The 19,268-nt window shown below is 45.0% G+C and overlaps 1 protein-coding gene across 2 annotated transcripts in view; it reads right to left on the reverse strand.

Annotated features, from left to right (window-relative positions):
- Positions 1-954: 954 nt before the first annotated feature.
- Positions 955-19,268, reverse strand: part of lamc3 (laminin, gamma 3) — a 70,755-nt gene continuing 52,441 nt past the window's right edge. For both annotated transcript variants that reach the window (XM_061697626.1, XM_061697627.1), the window contains exons 13-27: positions 11,202-11,408; positions 10,888-11,133; positions 10,287-10,440; positions 10,064-10,206; positions 9,153-9,331; positions 7,471-7,648; positions 6,565-6,797; positions 5,272-5,348; positions 4,938-5,072; positions 3,787-4,108; positions 3,605-3,707; positions 2,492-2,694; positions 2,263-2,403; positions 2,091-2,190; positions 955-1,387 (exon numbers count right to left, since the gene is read on the reverse strand). In XM_061697626.1, coding sequence (XP_061553610.1) covers positions 1,125-1,387; positions 2,091-2,190; positions 2,263-2,403; positions 2,492-2,694; positions 3,605-3,707; positions 3,787-4,108; positions 4,938-5,072; positions 5,272-5,348; positions 6,565-6,797; positions 7,471-7,648; positions 9,153-9,331; positions 10,064-10,206; positions 10,287-10,440; positions 10,888-11,133; positions 11,202-11,408 — 2,684 coding nt within the window. In that variant the 3' untranslated portion in view covers positions 955-1,124. The remainder of the gene's footprint in view (positions 1,388-2,090; positions 2,191-2,262; positions 2,404-2,491; positions 2,695-3,604; positions 3,708-3,786; positions 4,109-4,937; positions 5,073-5,271; positions 5,349-6,564; positions 6,798-7,470; positions 7,649-9,152; positions 9,332-10,063; positions 10,207-10,286; positions 10,441-10,887; positions 11,134-11,201; positions 11,409-19,268) is intronic.

Genomic DNA, 19,268 nt, shown 5'->3' on the forward strand with positions numbered 1-19,268 from the left:
GTTGACAGGACATATTCTGCTTATATCACAAATCGTGGATTTATGGGGTTTTCAACAAAATTTAGCACATGGTAATTTTAACACGGCATGTTTTGCAGCACAAACAAAAATAAAAGGCGCGTTGTTGTGTTTGCGATTATTAAGTATGCTAGAAATCAAAATCACAATGTCGATTTCAAAGGGCGCTTCCCTCATTTCTTGTTTTTTTCACATCATGTCTGACATATTTTTATGTTATGAGCCAAAAGCAAAGCAAAGGATGAGAACAGCTTGTTTTTCTTCCTTTCCTGGTTGAAAAAATGTGTCGTGAAAACATCTACTTGAAAAGATTGCTGCTTTTTGGCAAGAAGAGTGGCACAGCGGGGAAGGTGGCGCTAAATGGTTTTACCCGATGCATTCACACAGAGAACATTTTTAAAAATAGAGTCAACAATTGTGTTGAAGAAAAAAGAAAAAAAAAACAACAACGCAAAAAAAAAAAAAAAATCTCAATTTTTCTCTCAGTGAAGCTGCATGGCTCCAGGTTATAGCAAGCCTATAGTATAGAAAGCGTTTAAGAGAAAGACGAAATACATTTTAAGCGTATGGTTACATATGGTGGAAGTTAATAAGAGTTTGGGGAGGTTCATACAGCTTTAAAATATGTATAAATAATCAAAACAATATGCGGTCAAAACTTCGCGGATTACACCTACTGCAGGGGTCGTCCGAAACCTAACCCCTGCGAGAAACGAGCGATTACTGTACTTGATTGTGTTATAACTGGTTGGTTTTTTGGAAGTACAAAACTGCAGAATGTTTTTTTGTTTTTTCGTATAAAAAAACGTAACTAACAAAATTGCGCTGGAACGGATTGATGCCGTTTTCATTCATTTCAATGGGAAAAAATGATTTGAGATCAAAGTGTTTTGAGTAAAGGAACAAATGAAATGAGGGACCACTGTACCTTAATTGCAGCCCCCCCCCCCCCCCCCCACTTCACTCGAACTGAAATTTGGGCTTGCAAGACAAAGCAATAAATGGACCAAGCGACGTCTTGATTCTCGACAAACTCTCAAATCAAGTCACTCGTAAGTCAAGGTACCAGTGTGACCCTTTTGCGCTGACCGAAGAAGTTCCAGCGGTTAGCCGCGGGCCTTGCCGCCGGCCTCCCGGCAGGACGGCGGCAAGTGCAGGGCGATGTCCCTGAGACTGTCTCTCTCCCGGACGATCTCCCGCACGTCCTGCTCCAGGAGCGCCAGGCGGCCCCGCTGGCCCTCGGCCGCCGAGCGCAGGCTTCCGATCTTGGCGCCCAGCAGGGGACTCTCCACGCTGCCGCGAAGCATACTCAGGCGCCGCGCCGTCTCGTTCAGGACGCGGTGGAAACGCTCCAGAGGCACACTCGCGTCTGGCGGAGAGAGGACAGATTGGCCGGGAAAACGGACAACAGCAATCCTACGCAAAGGCTGCTTATGATAGCCGTTTTGCGGTTCGTGCTGTTCACAAGTATCTCATTTCCAGATCGAAAGTTTGGATACGTTCGAGACCAAAGTGAAATATTTACAAGAAAAACCAGGAATATTACGAAAATGTAGTCGTATATTTTTGAGAAAAAAAGTCAATCTTTACAAGAAAAAAGCCATATTTTCCAGAAAAAGTCAAGATTCTATGACAATAAAGATGTATATTTTGGAGAAAAAAAACTATATTACAAGAAAAATGTTTCCATTTTTGACAAAAAAGTAATATTAAAATGCGGAATATATATAAAAAAGATGTATATAACAAATGAGGAGAATAAAGACATGAAAAAAAGATCTATGTTTTTGAGAAAAAAAGAAAAATAAAAAAAAAGAAAAAAGTTAGAGTCTTACAGTAATGAAGTTGCATTTATATCTATCTATATATATATATATATATATATATATATATATATATAAATATAAAAAAAAGTCTCAGTCTTACGAGATTAAAGACATATACTTCCGAGATGAAAAGTCGTATAATTTCCAGAAAATAGTTTTGGCCCTGCTACCACAGGTGTCATGTCATCTTTTTCCCCTTTACAATTTGGTCCTGGTGGAGGCTTAAAGAAAGAATGTGGTACTTACCTATTTTGCTGATGAGCTCAGTTAGCGTGCGCGAGTAGGCCTCCAACTGCAGCTTGGCCGCCTCCACGTCCTTCTTCACGTCAGCCAGAGGCGGGGCCGGCTGGGATAGGGAAGCGTGGATCACTACGTGTTCTTGAGCGTGCGGGCGGCTGCGTGAAGTACTACATTATACCTCGGCGGGGGTGTGGGACATCGCGCTCTCAGCGAGCGTCGCCTGCGCGGCCAGACTTTGCAAGGCGGATTCCACGTGGGAGCTGAGGTGAGCGCAGGCCGTCCTCACGTGCTTAGCCTGCGTCAGGACGCCTTTCGATTCCTAGCGTAGTAGTTCACATAGTTGACTTACATGCAGCAATTCCCACGATCTACTGGATACCCTAACACTGAACCTGAAATTTGCGTACCTCAGCCACGGTGTCGGCAGTACGTTCCGCTTCTCGAGAGGCGTTTCTGGCTAAGCGGGAGTTTTCCCGTGCGGGCTGAATGATCTCTCGGATCTCCGAGACCGCATTGGTGACACCGGCCAGAACTTTGTCCTCCAGGGGCTTCTTCTTCTTCATGGCAGTCCTGGTCTGGGCCTGCAGACGGGGCCACTCGCGCACCATGTCTGGGTAAAAAATGGTTATGTCGTGATATTCTTTTATATGCGGAGCCCCGGACATGACATGGCAATTTTTAAAAGAGAATTGTGACCACAACATAGATATAATGAAATACTAATTTATGGCCATGAAATAGGTACAGTATAATGTTCCTACACTATGCTAATCTATGGCTACAAGATACAAAATTGTGACCATAAAAAAAGGTATCATGTGCACAAAATACTAATTTGTGGCTACAAAATAGTAACTTGTGGCCAAGAAATAGTTATAATGTGTACAGGAAATAGTAATTCGTGGCCACGAAATAGGTACGATATATCATGCACACAAGATACTAATTTGTTGACACAAAATTGGTATAATGGGTGGAGAAATACTCATTTATGGCCACAGAATATTAAATTGTGACCACGACATAGGTATAACGTGGGCACGAAATACTAATTTGTTGGGCAGAAGTCGGTAAAACGTGTACACAAATGCTCATTTATGGCCACGGAATACTAAACTGTTGCCGTGAAATAAGTACAAGGTGCGCACGAAATATTAATTTGTCAGCACAAAACAGATGCAAGATGCACAGTTGTGGCCCCAAAATACTAAATTGCTGCCAAGAAAAAGGTACAACGTACACAAGAAATACTAATTTGTCGCCATCAGGCCACGCCCCTCAAAGACAAGATTTTGCCACAGGGGAAAAAAAAGAAAAGAAAAAAGAGGCAATCTAAAATGTTTGACGAGAAGAAATATATACATTTACTGTAATAAATAACATTACAGTTATTTGGGGGGAACAGCGCCGTGCCGTGGCGCAAAAAAGCAAAAATCTGTTTCAAGCTGCCTCTCTCTGCCGCACGCTGACGTCGAAGCACCGCTTTTCTAATTTGTCAGCGCAAAACAAGACGTCCGTACGTTCTAGATCCCGGTGCAGGCTGATTTCTTCAGACTCGGTCCCTTTTCCTGTCACCACTGAAGCCAAGGCGACCACTTTCGCCCATTTAGCGCGAGCTTTCAGCTGGAGGAAAAAAAAAATAAATCAATAAATAAATCAGCACGCTAACGCTAGCTGATCACACAGTCGCAAATTCAATCACCTCTGGGACGTCGCTAAGAATTTCCTGCTTGTCGCTGACGGCCTCCGCCAGGGAGCGAGCGTCGTTTGTGATCTTGCCAATCAGGTCGTCTTTGGACCGGATGTGTTGATCCAGTTCTTGGGTCTTTTTCAACAGGGAGTCGCCCCGCCGAACCTCGGCGACCGCATCGCTGGCGTCGGTGCGACTGAGCTGCGACGTGACGTTACTGAGGGCGAGCTGCAGCCCGGCGGCGTCCTCCTGTAGCGCCTCGTGATCGGCATCGCTCTCGCTCTCGCTCGCCCAGGCGGTCAGATTTTGCCTCTGCTGCTGCATCTGTGCCATTCTGAAACACATCAGTCGGAAGATTGTATAATATTTCATAATTATGCCTGGTTTCTTGTTTAAGGTTGTGTTAATAATTGTTAATTGTTCTGCTCGGAGAAAGTGACTTTGGAGGCTGAATTCTCAAAAACTCTCGGGGCTGAGATTAGGCTTTCGTGTTTTACGGCGAATCATCAAACTTCGCTGACCCAAAATGACAAAAACTCAAACGTTTTGCAATTAAACATCATCCAGCCATCTGGTATACGTAGCACAAATTTGGTAGCCTTCGGACAATATCTTTTGGACCAGTCCGCCAAAATGAGCCAGAAATGGTCATTTCAAATCAAAATGTCTGACTTCCTGTGTCTTTTCAGGTATGGGGATCCTCGAGACTTTTTTGTTGTGGGTCTATTCAAGATAGACATGCCCACCAAATTTCATGTTGCTCAGTCAAACTGCCTACGGGGGCTGAATTTTCCAAAATTTCCGGCCCACATTTTGCGCCACAATGGACCGAAGGATCTAAGCTAGCCTGTTAACAAACAAACTGAAAAAGTAGCACCTTTCCACATTTTTTTATTTTTTTATTTTTATTTTTTTGCCGCTGATAAAATAAGGAACACAATGGCCATCAAAAAAAAGTTCAATGAATCCTACAGTATTTCATGTACCAGATTAATTACCTCGACTGAGAGTACACCAATAAATGAGACGAAATCAAACAAAGACAAATCCCTGCGATTTCTTACAGACTTTTGTTCGCAACACAACCTTCGCTGAGGTCGGAATTCTACACAGGTGTCGCCACCTTGAGTTGGTGGACGTGGGCGCGCTTTCTCTTTGCTTACCGTTGCGTCAAGTCCTCGACGTACTCGTCGGTGGAGTTGTCCTGCAGCAGCTCCAGCAGTAAGGCGAAGGTGCGCTTCGAAGCGGCGAGCGCCCCGCCGGCCGCGACCTCGATGCGCTCCGCGGCGTCTCCGTGGCTACAAAGGCGGAGGGAGGCGCGTGTAATGACAGAACCCCAACGAGTGGATCAGCACTTCACCGGACGAGGCTTTCCAAGATAGCGCGCGCTTCGCCGGCGTAATGGGAGGAATCCAATGAGTGAGTGATTGAGTGTGAAAGTGTGTGATTGGAACGTGTGGAGCGGTCATGTTCCTGTTGTAGCGCTGACTCACTCACCTTTTCTTGAGGCCTTGAGACTCATTGACCATCATCTTCCATTGATTTGGTCCTGACTCAACCTCAAAAGGGATGATCTTGAAACAGAAAAAGGGCTTCAAACCAAGATTGCACACTTGCTGGATCGACAGGCCTACTACATTTCACATTGCTAAAGTTGAACCGCCTTTGGGGGCTGAATTTTTTTTCAAACATTTTTGGGGGATACGACCGATCACTGCTGAGTTGTTACAATTTCGTCCTCTGTGGCGAGTCATCTAACCTCGCCGCAGAGACAAAAACAAAAACTTCCTGTGATTTAGCGTCAGCCATCAATCTAACATCGAGTTCAAGGTTCAAATTTAGTCACGTCACCCATCTGTCTAGTATACTGTAACTATTTTACGGCTTCGCTGCCTTGCTCTGCCCACAAGCGGTGACAAAAAAAGGTTTCTTCGGAATGTAGCGACTTTTGTTTTGTAGGTCTACTCGTGATAGACAGGCCTACCAAAAAGTCCAAAAAGGTACAGGGGGCTGAATTAAAAATAGTCAATAACTTTGCAAATCTGGCGCCCTTCAGAGAAGCAGTCACGACTGTGTGGGGAAACGGTGGCCTGCCAGGGAGCGAGACTCATCTTGTGAAAAGATCCCGCACGGTTCAAAGCGGGGGCACACGGGAGGAAAAAAAAAAAAAAAAAAAAAAAAAAAAACACCCCAAAATCTCCCCGCAGTTCTTTGCCTTCTTTATTTGGGATCATGCAAATTAAAAAAAAAAAAAAAAAAAAAAATCAACAATTGATGCCTTCTTTCCCTGCAATTTTCTTTCTTCCTTTGCCTCTCACAGGGTGGAGAAGGATGAAGAGGAGGAGGTTGGATGAGGAATGAAAAGATTTGCTTTGAAGGTTTGCTTTGGTGGGGATTTTGTGGCTCTATAAAGGTGGCTTGGCTCCATAAGGTTGAAAGCAATCTGGTTTCACAGAGGCAGTCGTCAAACACCGTACAGTACGACCAAAAACGCAAGGGGAAATATGCACTCGCCGATGACGACACTGCCTAATACCTCTTGAAAGCAAATGTCACAAGTATTTGACAGCCTGTGAGTATTGTTGTATGTTCTGTTTGTATGTGCTGCTCCTTTGTGTGTTTTGTTTGAGGGTTTACAATTACTAATGAACTACGGTATGCTAATTTCCCTGAGCCAGTCAACAGAATTTCAGTTAAGATGTTAAAAACCCATCAAAAAACGGGATTTTTCTCTCGTAGAATATGCGCCGAGGTTGAGAAACACCGCTGAATATTTCGGTGGTCACCCACCACGGTATCCAGGTCCTTGGTGGCCTGCTCCAGTTGCCTTTGGGACTCTCCGACAACCAGCGCGACCCCGGCTAAAGTCCGACACGTGGCTCCTCGCTCCTCTTCCTCCGCTTCTTCCTCTTTGGTGGCCGTGCCGCAGTTCAACGCGGCCGCCAGGTCGCGCAGCCGGGCCTCCAGGGCGCCAGTGGACGCCTCCAGGGAGGAGAATTGTTGTATGAAGGCCTCCCGAGCCTCTGGAACCACAGTTGCAAATCAAAGGCATGAGAGGCGCCCCGTGCGTTTCAGTCTCAATGACGCGGCTGTGATTTTTCGGTGAACTATTCAAAGGAACCTGGCGCCAAACAGGGCAAAGCCCGCTCACTGTTTGGCATATATTTTTCCCGCAGATGAAATATTAATACTGTACATGTGTGTGTGTTCCAGACAAGTGGGAAGTACCACATACATATCCCACTTGGAGAGTCTCAAGTCAGGCTTATTAACACAAAATAAAAAATATTTAGACTTTACCATAGCTAAAAAAAAAAAAAAACAACAACAAAAAAAAACATGTAAAATAAATAAAGAACACGATATAAAAACAATACGTTTCAAATTAAACTGTCAATAAAGTGCAAATGAAATCGCTGTACATTGAACCCCGCTATTCACTGGGCCGAGTTGCGAAAATCCACAAATGATGCCCCCTAAAATGCCTCATAATTCTTTAGATGCCACAAGATGGCGGCAAGGACTAACTTCGTCGAAATGAAGCTCCTCATCTGTCAACAGTATATTATTGATATATTCAAATCATTTACAAATCCAAACATAAGAAAAAACTCATCACACTTGTGAAGTTCCCTTACATTTGTATTAACACAGACCAAATGGAGCAGAGACCGAAGAAACACTGCTGTAGGTTACCTTGGAAGGCCAGAAATTCCTCCAATGCGTTGGGCAGCGCTTCTCCGTCCCGCTGGTTCTCGTGAATCCCGTCGGTCGGATATCCCGTCGGGGGACGCCGCTTCCCGAATCGGCCTCGGCAATCGAAGCGAGCCAGGAGCTCCTCGGCGTCCTGCAGGCGCGTCCGCAGATTCTCCGCCTGTAACAACGCTGCCATTTAGCACGCAGGGTGTCCCAAAAGAAATAATAAAATAAAATAAAAAAAATAAAATAAATATATATATATATATATCTTGGAACAACAAAAAAGTAAGATGGAAATCTGGACTTATTTATCCCCAGGTGGGAAATGTAGTATTCACAAAAGCAATGAATAAATGAATTACAACAGCCTGATAAGCGCAGACTGAACAGCTGTTTTGTATTTATCTGCCTTTTGTCCCTTTTTTTTTTATCCCTGTAAAACGGAAACTTTTTTTTCCCTCCCCTATAAGGGTCGCTGTTCCGTACTGACACGGATTGGAGTACAGAGTGGATGGAGTATTTTATTCTGCTTTTTGGAAGTAGTATCAGAGCCGCAACAGAAGACCCGACACTTTGCTGCTATTAACCCCTTTCACACTGCCTGTAAAAGCAGGCATTTTCTCTTTCCCCCCTCCCCCCGTCTCTATATTCTGTAAAACTGGAACTGATGCTGAATTAGCGGACAAAGTTGCTTATGGAAATTTTCCACCAGAGTATCGGAGGCGTAACAGAGGATCCAGCATTGATCCGGCCTTGCCTTTAGCCCCTTTTACGCTGGCTGTAAAAAAAAAAAAAAAAAAAAAAAAAAAAAAAAGGTTGAGCTTCTCTGTCTGTAACTACACCGTGATTTATCACTCACACTGTCAAAAAACATATACGAAACAACAAAAAAAGCACAATGGAAATCTGTCCTTCCCGAGGCGGAAATGTAGTATTCCGACAGAAGCAATGAATAAATGAATAACAGCGGTGCGGATAAGCGCGGAGTGAAAGGCTGCTTCATATCTAACAAAGCGGGACGGGAATTCCTCCAGATATGACACGTCACGGAAAAGTGAATGAAAGTGCGGGATATTTGTCCACAGCTGACTCGTGCGTTGTTTTTTTTTCTCTCCACAATAGCTTAACTGGAACACTTGTCACCGCTGACTTTACTTTAAATGGGTTACCCGGATAAGCGGTAGAAAATGGATGGATGGGTTCATGTCCCCCTCTCCCCCACCCCTCTCCCTAGTCCTTGGCTGTTCCCACCCTTTTCTTTCTCGAGCTCCGCCTCCATCTCCGTCTTTGGCAACCTTCATCCCGTCGTGCTCGTTCGTCTTTTTCCCGGCAGCGGCATGGAAGGTGTGGGAGGAGAATGCCAGGTAGCAATGAGTTGGCAGGGGTTCGGGGCTTTTTCTTCTTCCTGTTCATTCTGGCAACTAAATCATTTTATTGGTGGCCTTAAAGACGGCACGGTGGACGAATTGTTAGCACATCTGCCTCACAGTTTTGGGGACCGGGGGTCAAATCCGGTGCCTGTGTGGGTTTTCTGCGACCCGTGTGAGGATAAGCGGTAAAGAAAATGGATGGATGGATGGATGGTGGCCTTAATTCTTATTAATATTATTCAGACAATCCATATTATTATTTTGGCAACTAAATGGGCTTTTGGGGGCTTTAATTCTTGATAAACCCACCTGTTGCTGCACCAATCCGTAGCAGGCGGGACACTCCTCACACTGGTGCGTCCCTCTGTGGTGGAAGAAGTTGGGCTGGCATCTGTCACACTTGGAGCCGGTGAAGCCGGGCCGACACGGACACGTGCCGTCGCCGTGACACTGCATGGACACGGCACCCATGGGGTCGCAGTCGCAGGCTGGCGGGAGAAGAAGAAAGCAATCATTCTTTGTATTATTCCGGCAATTTTTCTGGGAGGGGGTTTTAATTCGTATTAATCTGGCAACTAATTTAACTTTTTGGGCGCTTTAATGTTCCAGCAATTATACCACTTTATAAGTGGTCTTCTAATTATTATTTCGGCGACTGGCTTTATTTTGTTTTTTGAGTGGGCTTTAATTCTGATGATTATTTTATTTTTATTTTGGCGACAAAATTACCTTTTATTATTATTCAGGCAACTGAATGCCCTTTTGGGGGCTTTAATTCTTCTTCTTATTCCAGAAGTTCAATGGGCTTTTTGCTGGCATTACCTGTCGTTATTATTCTGGCAACTATATGGCCTTTTCCTGGGAGTTTAGGTTTTACTACTAATCCAGCAACTTTATAGCCTTTTGGGAGCTTTAATTCTGATTGCGATGCCAGTAACCAAATAGTCTTTTTGGAGGACTTATTATTATTCCACCAACTGAATCGATTCTTAAGGATGCGTTACTTCTTATCCTGGGAGATAAATGCTCTTTTTGAATACGCTTTAATTCATATGATGAGAGAATAAATATTTTTTAAGCGAATTTACTTTTTCTCATTTTTTGGGACAATCGAATCGCTTCTTGGTGGTCTTAACTTCTTATTCCGGCAACTACATGGATGTTTTGGGGGGGCTTTAATTCTTATTGTTATGCCAGAAACTAAAACAGAAAAAGTCTACCTCTGCATCCTCGTGACGAAAATCCAAAGAAGCCCATTCGACAGGCGTCACACAGCCGCCCCTCCACGCCGCACCTGCACGAGCACTGTCCCGTGATCGGGTGGCAGGCGGCGGACGACGAGCCGATGGGATGACACGCGCAGCTGGAGGGAGCAGGACAACAGCGATGTTCCTCACAGCGCTCTTCAGCCGTTCTCCAAACGACTCCTCGCCGTCTCTTTACCTTTCGCAACCCACGCCGTGTCGGAGGTTAAAAAAGCCTCTCTCGCAGCGGCTGCAGTCCCGGTCGGTCACGTGGTCCAGACACTCGCAACTTCCCGTGTCGGGGTGACACTCCGTGGCGTGGCCCGACGTTCCCGCGGGGTGGCAGCTGCACGCTGGAGATGACAATGACAACATTGCTGCTATCAGGGAGAACTGCAGACTTTTGTCGGCGTGAGTCTGTATCGCTGTGGTCTTGCGGTCACCCTCCATCCATCCATCCATCCATTTAGAAGAGAAAGATAAACTAGAAGAAACATTTAGAAGAAAGATAAACTACTTATCGTAAAAAAAAAAAAAGATTCAGACCAATCAAGTGGAATTGGAAGGGGAATCAATGCAGTACCAGACCCCCCCCCCCCCCCCCCCCCCCCAAAAAAAAAAAACAACAACTATATGTTGCTGACATAGATAGATGAACAATAATATATTAATTGCAGTAAATAATAATTTTTCAAATTAGGAATCACTGTATGGTTCTGGAACCGATATAGTACCTTCTTTTGCCAGCGGGAATAGGCAGTAGAGCACATTTAAGAGGCATTCATTTGTCCCTTACTTACGCTTGCACTTCGGTCCAAGCGTGTGGCTGCGAGCGTCGCCATAGTAACCACGGCGGCAGCTCTGACAGCGGTCGCCCTCGGTGTCGCCCGTGCACTTGAGGCAGCGGCCGGTCAGGCGATCGCACACGCCCACCGCGTTCGGGTCCGCGTTACCGCTGCACTCGCATCTGGCGCACGCCCGCGCCGGCCCCGAACGCCCCAGCGGGTCGCCGTAGAAACCGTCTTCGCACATCTGGCAGCGAGTACCTGCCGACAGGAGGGCAGAGTCAGACCGCAACGTTAGGTACGGTGACGTGCGGGAGTAGTCCACCCACCCGTTTGCCCGGCCGGGCAGTCGCTGCAGACCACCTGATCGGTGGCGCCCACCTGATCGGTGGCGCCCACCTGAATGCAGCCAGTCCCGCCGGGGCAAGGGCAAGGTTGGCAGTCGCCCGGCGTGCCATTCAAGGCGTTGCCGTAGTAACCGTCCATGCAGCGCTCGCAGGTCAGCCCGCCGGTGAAGTCTGAGCACTCGCACTCACCTGAAATAGAAATAAACATCATTCAAGCAGTGAGCAGCCATCAATCTTTTTATGTCCTTGAAATGATCATCAAACTTTGATGCCAGGCTACGCCCAAATTAGATGGCATAGGCAATAAAGGCTACCTGCTTCCAACTGGGGTTCATTTGGCCCAATTCCCTTGTCGGAGTTTGTCACAGTACGAGGCTTGCAATTCACCCTAAAATGGCTGCTTCAAACCAAAATGGCCTACTTCCTGTTCAAGTCCGAGCATCGGTCCTTGAAACTTTTGTACCTCCTGCTATGATAGAAACGCCCACCCAATTTGGTGTCGATAGGTGAATCTGGTGTCAGACGCAAACTTTCCAGGATATACGCGTTTGTCAAAACCGGTGACTTTTCGGACATGTTAGGGCGCCGAAAAAGCGATGTGGGGACAGAGAGGACGCAGTTCCGGCCATTCACCAGCCGAGGACGCCGCGTCCCTGACCCACATCGCGACGCGCCTGAAAAAGCACTCTCCGAGAAAGACAAGTGAACTCGGCCAGGCCATAATTGCTTGTGGGAAATACAGAAATGGCAGGGAAAAAAAAAAAAAACCTTCAAGGCAGCGAGGCAATTCCCTCAAGCAAGCGGCAGGGAGATTAGCATTCCTATGAAGTAGACCGTGGGAAGAAAAAAAACAACAACAACAAAAACATATTCAAATCCTGGAGTTGTTTGTGTCCTTAAACATTTTAAAATATCCCGGATTAATTATGCTTTTTTCATGAGTTATTATGCAGCCAGAGTGGGTGAACATGATAAATCATGGAGGCGAGCGGCTCCTCTAATCGCATAGGCTCTGAACGTGACACGGTGTACTGTATGTATGAAGTGGCATCCTTATTCACCAGCAGCTTCGTTTTAATCGCACATCTCGACATGGGATGGTCGCATTATTTATTCAAGGCCTGCGACAATGCAATATTAAACACACTGCGAGATCAGGAAGCATTCATCTGCGTAATACCAAGGATGCCCAAACTTTATTTATTTATTATTATTTTTTTTTTGGCAGACGGGATGCGTTGGATTAAGTGTCGGGGGGTCTCCTATAATAATTACAGGTTTAACCCTAAAAGACCATTTAGTTGTTGGAATAATAATAATAATTATTATTATTAATAATAATTAAAGACACACAAAAAGGGGATGTAGGTGTCAGAATTAAAAAGCCCCACAAAAAGATGTTTTAGTTGCTGGATTAAGAAGCATTAAATATGCTTTATTATTCCAGCGACAAAATGGTCTTTCGGTTGGCTTTATTCCTTATTATTATTATTCCAACGACATCAACTTTTTGGGGGCTTTAATTGTTATTATTATTCCAGCAACGAAATTGCCTTTTTGGGGGCTTTAATTCTTATTCTTCACTTTTCTCTTTTTTTTGGGAGGGGGGGGGGGGGTTGTTATGGTGGGGGCGGAGACACTATCCCCTTTGTTTTTACGACGAGGCACTATATCACTTGGATGACTTTGAAGCTGCTATTCTAACCTAAACCGACGTGGCGGCTCCGCTTTAACCGACTGCTTTGTGGATTTCCGATTTTTTGCCACGGGGGGGCTAAGAATCGTCTTAGAAAACATGGCAACGCTACGACAACGCAGCCGGCCGCTGTGTGTGCGGCGTGTATCCGCGATGAGCCGTGATGAATTTAACGGTGGCGGAAATGTGCTGAGTACTGAGTGTGAAGATGACTGAGCGGGATACGAGGGGCCCTTGCGACACCACTGTTGTCATTCCGAGACTGTCTTTTCAAATTTTCTGGTGTGCGTGTTCATCTGGAGCAGTTTGCAATCAATATTTATTTATTATTATGAAAAATAATTGCTCTGCCCAAGCCAATCAGAGGACGGAAACGTGCAGACGTTGTCGAGGGAATTGCAACACACAGAGGCTGAAATCTGATTAAACAAAAAAATCGAACATGCACAAACATAACATCCATGGGGCTAGCAAAGCTAACGAGGCAAGCTACGTGCTCGTACTTTTAATGGTTGTATAGGGCCTTTGCCAAAATGCTAATGTTACAAGCTCAAGTTACTATCAGTGGCTTTAGCAAGCTTAGCTATCTAAGCTAAAGAGAATAGCTACGTGCTCAACCTTTATAGCTATAGGCCTAATGCTGATGTTACGAAGCCATCCATGGGGCTAGCTTAGCTAACGAGGCAGGCTACGTGCTTTTGGTTTCAACATTTGCATAGGCCTGTTGCCAAAATACGAACGTTACGAGGACAAGTTGTTGCATTAGCAAGCTTTGCCAGAGAAGCTAACAAGGCTAGCTACGTTTTACATGTTGCAACATTTGCATTGGCCTAATGCTAATGTTACGAGACCAAGGTAATATCTGGTAATACCTGTGGGTATGCTAACAAAGATAGTGATGTGCTTCTGGTTTCAATGTTTGTATCGCTATCTGTGGGGCTAAAAAAAAACCCAACTAAGGCACTGAACCTAATTTTGTGCTCCTGGTTGTAATGTTTGTTTATTAACTGATGGTCGTCCTACTTCTGCACGCCTCGGAACAAGGCACACTCTGAAAAGAGAATTCCCTGCTCCACCTCCGCCCTCCGCGCTCCCCGTTGGGAGCGTCACGTTGCTCTCCTGCAGACTCATTAAAGAAGATCCTGGCGGAGCGGCCTCATCGACCTACAAGCCCGCCCGACCCGTCTCAAACCCCTCGCTGCTTTCCAGAAATCTGACTGGGCTCAGACTGGCTCGGGTTTCCAGCCGCCAAACCATAATGAGGTTTTGAGCTAGTTCACCTAGCTGCAAACAAGCTGTGGATTGATGGCCACTATATCGCTGTGCATCCATCAAAAATTAGGGTCGGTAGCTCACGCCAGTGTTTTTATCGCTACATTCACCCCCTCAAAGCCAGTTTAACTGAGCAAAATAAAAAAAACCACAAAAACGTTTCAATAAGCCATGCCAAAAAAAAAAATCTGCCATTTTGGTTTGAAGTGATCTTTCTCGATATCTCCTACGGGAATATTTGAAAAATTCAGCCACCGAAGCCTCTTACACTTAGAAACATGAAATTTAGTAAACATGTCGATCATGAGTAGACCCACAAAAACGTCTCGTGAAGTCATGCCAGAAAAGACACAGGAAGTCAGCTATAATTTTTTTCCAGCTCCCCCTTGGAATTTGGGGAAAATTCAGCCCCCAGAACCAGTTTCACGAAGCATCATGAAACTTGATAGCCGTCTATAATGAGTTGACCCGTGGAAATTGCATAAAATTGGTGTTTTCATTGCGTCTGGGTGGAGCATAGAGGCTAACTGTGATAACGCACCATAAAACATGAAACTAATAACTCCATATAGACAGGGAAGGACAAAATATCACACCATTGAGATTCATAGTCACCCCCCTACTGGCAAAAAAATGTATAGACGCAATAACTCTGCCCCCCGATGCTCTGATTTGTTTGCAGCTTTGCACTCATCCATCAGTTGCTGCCTTCTGCTAACCACACTGGCCCGGAACCAGACAAAAGACCAAACAAACAAATAAATAACATTCTTATAGTCCGGAGTTCAGCACATGCTTGTTTGTCACGTTGGCATTTGTGCGGGGCCAACTTTTCAGGGGGAACAGGGGGTGGGGGTGGGGGAGGTGGATAATGCGTGGCTGTTTTGCATGACTTAAATGTCACTGCTGCAGTCTGGCGGAGGAAGCCAAGAAACACAAGTTGCCTTTTTTTAGATGCTCTCTGAGAAGCAAAAGCAGTGAAAAAGAGAAGAAAAGAGCCTTCAAAAAGGGAATACCTGTCCCATTGCATCAATTAACGCACAAGAAAACACTCGGCTCATTTGCATGATAGCCGGTGAGTCAATGTTTTCCAACAAAAAGGCCTAGCCTTCACCAATGCCTGTTTAAATGCCATCTCTCCGAGGCCATCAGTGCGAAAAGTCGAGCGAGAAGTTGACACAGACAGGAAAGCCGGCTAGCGTCGTCAGCCGGTCTGCTTCGGATGGAGGTCGTCGGTGGGAAAAGCCACATTTGTCACAATTTGATGTCCGATTGATATCATGTCAGCGACAAGATGTTGCATCTCAAAAGTGATCAGTGTAGAGGATGCATTAAATGCCTTGACAGAAGCATCAAAATGGCGTGATGAAAATAGGCTGTGCAGGATTCGGGCAAAATTGCTTGTGTCGAGCACAGATATCGATCACTCTTCGCATCTGAACAACGCCTTGTATTTATGTTATACTGCAAACAGAAATGCAATGAAGACAAACAGATTGCTGTCGGTCAATCATTAAACCCGTGCAGGATTCGGGCAAAATTGCTCATATTCAGCACAAATACAAATCATGCCTCGTTTTTATGTAAAACCGTAGAACCTCGGTTTTCGTAAACTCTGGTTCTGACTATTTTATTGGAAAATAGAAGTTCAAACAGTAGCCTGTGCAGTATTTGAAAGAAAATTGCTAACTTCCAGCACAAATATTAGTCATGCCTTGTTTACGAACCATGCCTTGTTTTTATGTAATACTGGGTCACTACAATGCAATGAAGACTAAGACGTTATATTCAGAACATCGTTGGTGCGGACACAACGTTCACTCATTAGGCTGTGCAGGATTAGGGCGACATTGCTCATTTCCAGCACAAATATGAACCTTTCCAATGTGCTGCTGTTGCACGACTGCAAACACAAGCGGCGCAACTCGGCGGGTGTTAATAAATCACGATTATGACGCGCTGACTTTCCGCCACAGAGACCGAATAAATTTCACTCCCCAGATCGCGTTCCAGCTCCTCCCGCGATTACGTGGCGATTAGGATTCTGGGCGGAGAAACTACAGGTCGGGGACGTCTCACCGACTCTCTCGACAAAAGTTTCTCTTGTTTATGCAGCAAAACAGAAGCCCAGCGATGAGCCAGAATCCAGGCTAATTTTAGCTAGTGACTTTCCACAGCCTGGTGCGCAAGGACACCCTGCGGGATTGGTGTAAAGAGCGACTCAAGAGGACACGAGGCGCTCCATATTTAACAATTGTTTCATCATTTGCATGCGTGCTACAAGAGGCATGTAAATATCTTCAAAGTGTGAGAGTGCGGCGAAAGTTAGCTCGTTAGCTTTGTGCGCAAATGAAGTCGAAAAAAGTTTGAATTGAACTTTTGTTACAACTGTGGCAACAAACAAAGCGACTACTTCGTTGTCCTCAGCTCATTCCGCCATTTCAAGTCAAATAAATGACGGAATCAATAACATTCTAGACTTGTTATCAGCCAGAATTTCGGACGGCAAGTTGTAGTTGGCCTAGAATGTAAACGTGGAGGCACGCGACGTTGTGCAGTGACCACAGTGTCAGGATCTGCAGTAGCTCCATAACACTTTAATCAATACATTACAGTTCATGACAAGTGAAACTGGAGTTTAAAACTAAATAAAAAGGAATATTATGGAGAAATACAGTAAAGAATTCAGGCATACTGGCAGAAACTAATAAATCACAGCTAACTAGAATATACTCTAAACGTGGATGCAAACAATATTGACAAGACTGTCGTAATCTACTGTAAACAATACAATGTCAAGTGAAAGTGGAGTTTAAAAAAATAAAATAAAACAGTCTAATGGAGAAATTTAACAAAGAATCTGGAAAGACTGAGCGAACTGCTAAGTTATGCTACACAACATCAGATATACATATAATGTCAAAAAGTGGAGCTTCAAACAAAATGGACTATTACAGTGAGACAACTGAGTTCCCCCCAAAATCAAGAATTTCCAACATGCGGCTAGAGTATACAATTGATGTGTCTTGCTAGGTGCCGCTGTTTTGCTGAGCAAATGGGCTGAGCAGGTACCTCCTTCCTAATTGTAATTATATCCTGGAAGATTTGCCAACAAGAAAACATTTTGCTTTTCGTCACACAGTCGTTTGTCCTGACAAACACACGCAAGGCAGACCGTTAAGAAAAAGGCGGCAGAGTGTTCAGGAAGTGCTGGGCGCCCAAGACGAAGCGAAGAGCAGGTGCAACGAGGGCGAAGGAAGATGAAAAAGAGCAAGAACAAGCCAGCGAGTGTTTCTGGGGGGGGGGAGCCTCCTGCAACATAAAGAGACGCACGGATTCTGCAAGCAAATGAGATGTCGTTCACGGAGAGCTGGGGAACTGGTCTAATCGGGCGCTCGTGCCACACCGTCAGAAAGGAAATAGTGGTGGGATTCCATTTCAAAATCAATCTAATTAAATTGAGGCTTTTGTAATTCATCAAAATGAATGAGCTCATTATTTCTTTACACAATAAGCAATCGTTTCCTATTAAAACAACAGCGTTCCAATTAAGTCCCGTAGATGTCGGGAACGCGCTTTCCAACTGTCGCCCCAACTGTCGAAACGAATCACGAAGAAAAAGGCCTATCGGAGGACGAGGAATGCTCAGGTTAAAAACAACACTAACAACAAAGATATCGGATTCTAAGTACCCGAAACTCGCAGAAAGTGACACAGGCGCAGATGGGCAAACAACTCCCTTTGTAACAGATGAGTTTAAAAAGACACAGGCGCATAAAGACACACAGCACCCTTGCTAACATGACTTTAAACATTGAGACAGGCGCATATACTGTACACCTGCAACTCCCTCGGTAACATGAATTGAAAGAAACACAGGCGCAAATAGGTGCACGATTGCCTCCGTAATGTGTTTACAGAGGAATGTCTCCCCTTGTAATATGGTACACAGGTGCACGTAGATGTGCAACTCCCGTTGTAACATAGAACATCAAAGAGAGTGACACGGGCGCTTATAGACATAACACCGTTCATGGCTTTACAGCGACACAGGTGTAAACGGAACACAGAACTCCAGTTGTACCATGGCTTCAAACAGACACAGGCGCATATTGATGGGCACAACATGGTTGACGCTAATGCTAACATTTCAGTCGCAGAGAGTGCACCAATCCAAAAGTGCGATTGAATATGTTTGACGTCTTTTTCACGCCTTGAATCCCCCTCGCTATTAATTAATCAAAATCACCGCATGAAAAACACAATGTAAGCGACAATCGCAGGCGAAGCTGGCGGCGCATGCTAACTGGGTCGAGATTGAGGAAAGATAAAAGATGGGAGAAATACCCGTCTGCTGTCTAAAGGGGGGGGGGGGGGTTTACTTATGTTTTCCCCTTCTCCACTCGCGAGATTGCGTGAAAGACGCTCGGGGGAGGGGGGAGGCCTCGCGCACGCACGTCAATATAAATAAAGTAGCTTGACGTGTTTGTGCCGCTTTACTATTTTACAATTTTTTTGTTGTGTATTATGCATTGGAAAAAAAAAAAAAAGGGGGTCATGTTTAGGGTTCACAGTGAACCCGTTCATACGGTCCAGACACACCTCACAATAGGTGAAAAGCCACGATATAGAGACCCGAGCCCACAACAAGAGATTAGGCTTTCACACCTATATATAAAAAAAAAAGCAATCAGATGACTGGGGAGTGTAATAAGCGGAAATTAATGTGGCCACAAACTTACCTGTGTTCCGTCGAACTTTCTGCACCGAAGCATTATGGCAATCCATTTTTAACATAACAGGCTTAAGCTAACTATTTTCACTCATTTTTAGCTAATGAACATACAGACTTTCAATCTTGAGGCGACACAATGACCGCACGGCTCCTGCAGAGTGAGGGAAAAAGCGGAGGTAAAAGTTTTGCTCTCAAGCTATTTAGGTCAAATATTTGTAAAAGTAACAGACCACGTGGGGACTGACCATTCATATCGATTTGTGAGAAAATAATAAATGGACCATATTTGGACATATGAGGTTTTCATCCAACAGTGACGATATACACAACTGGCCCTGCGTTTTTA

This window comes from Phycodurus eques, chromosome 15 (genome assembly GCF_024500275.1).
Source record: "Phycodurus eques isolate BA_2022a chromosome 15, UOR_Pequ_1.1, whole genome shotgun sequence".
NCBI classification, from domain to species: Eukaryota; Metazoa; Chordata; class Actinopteri; order Syngnathiformes; family Syngnathidae; genus Phycodurus; species Phycodurus eques.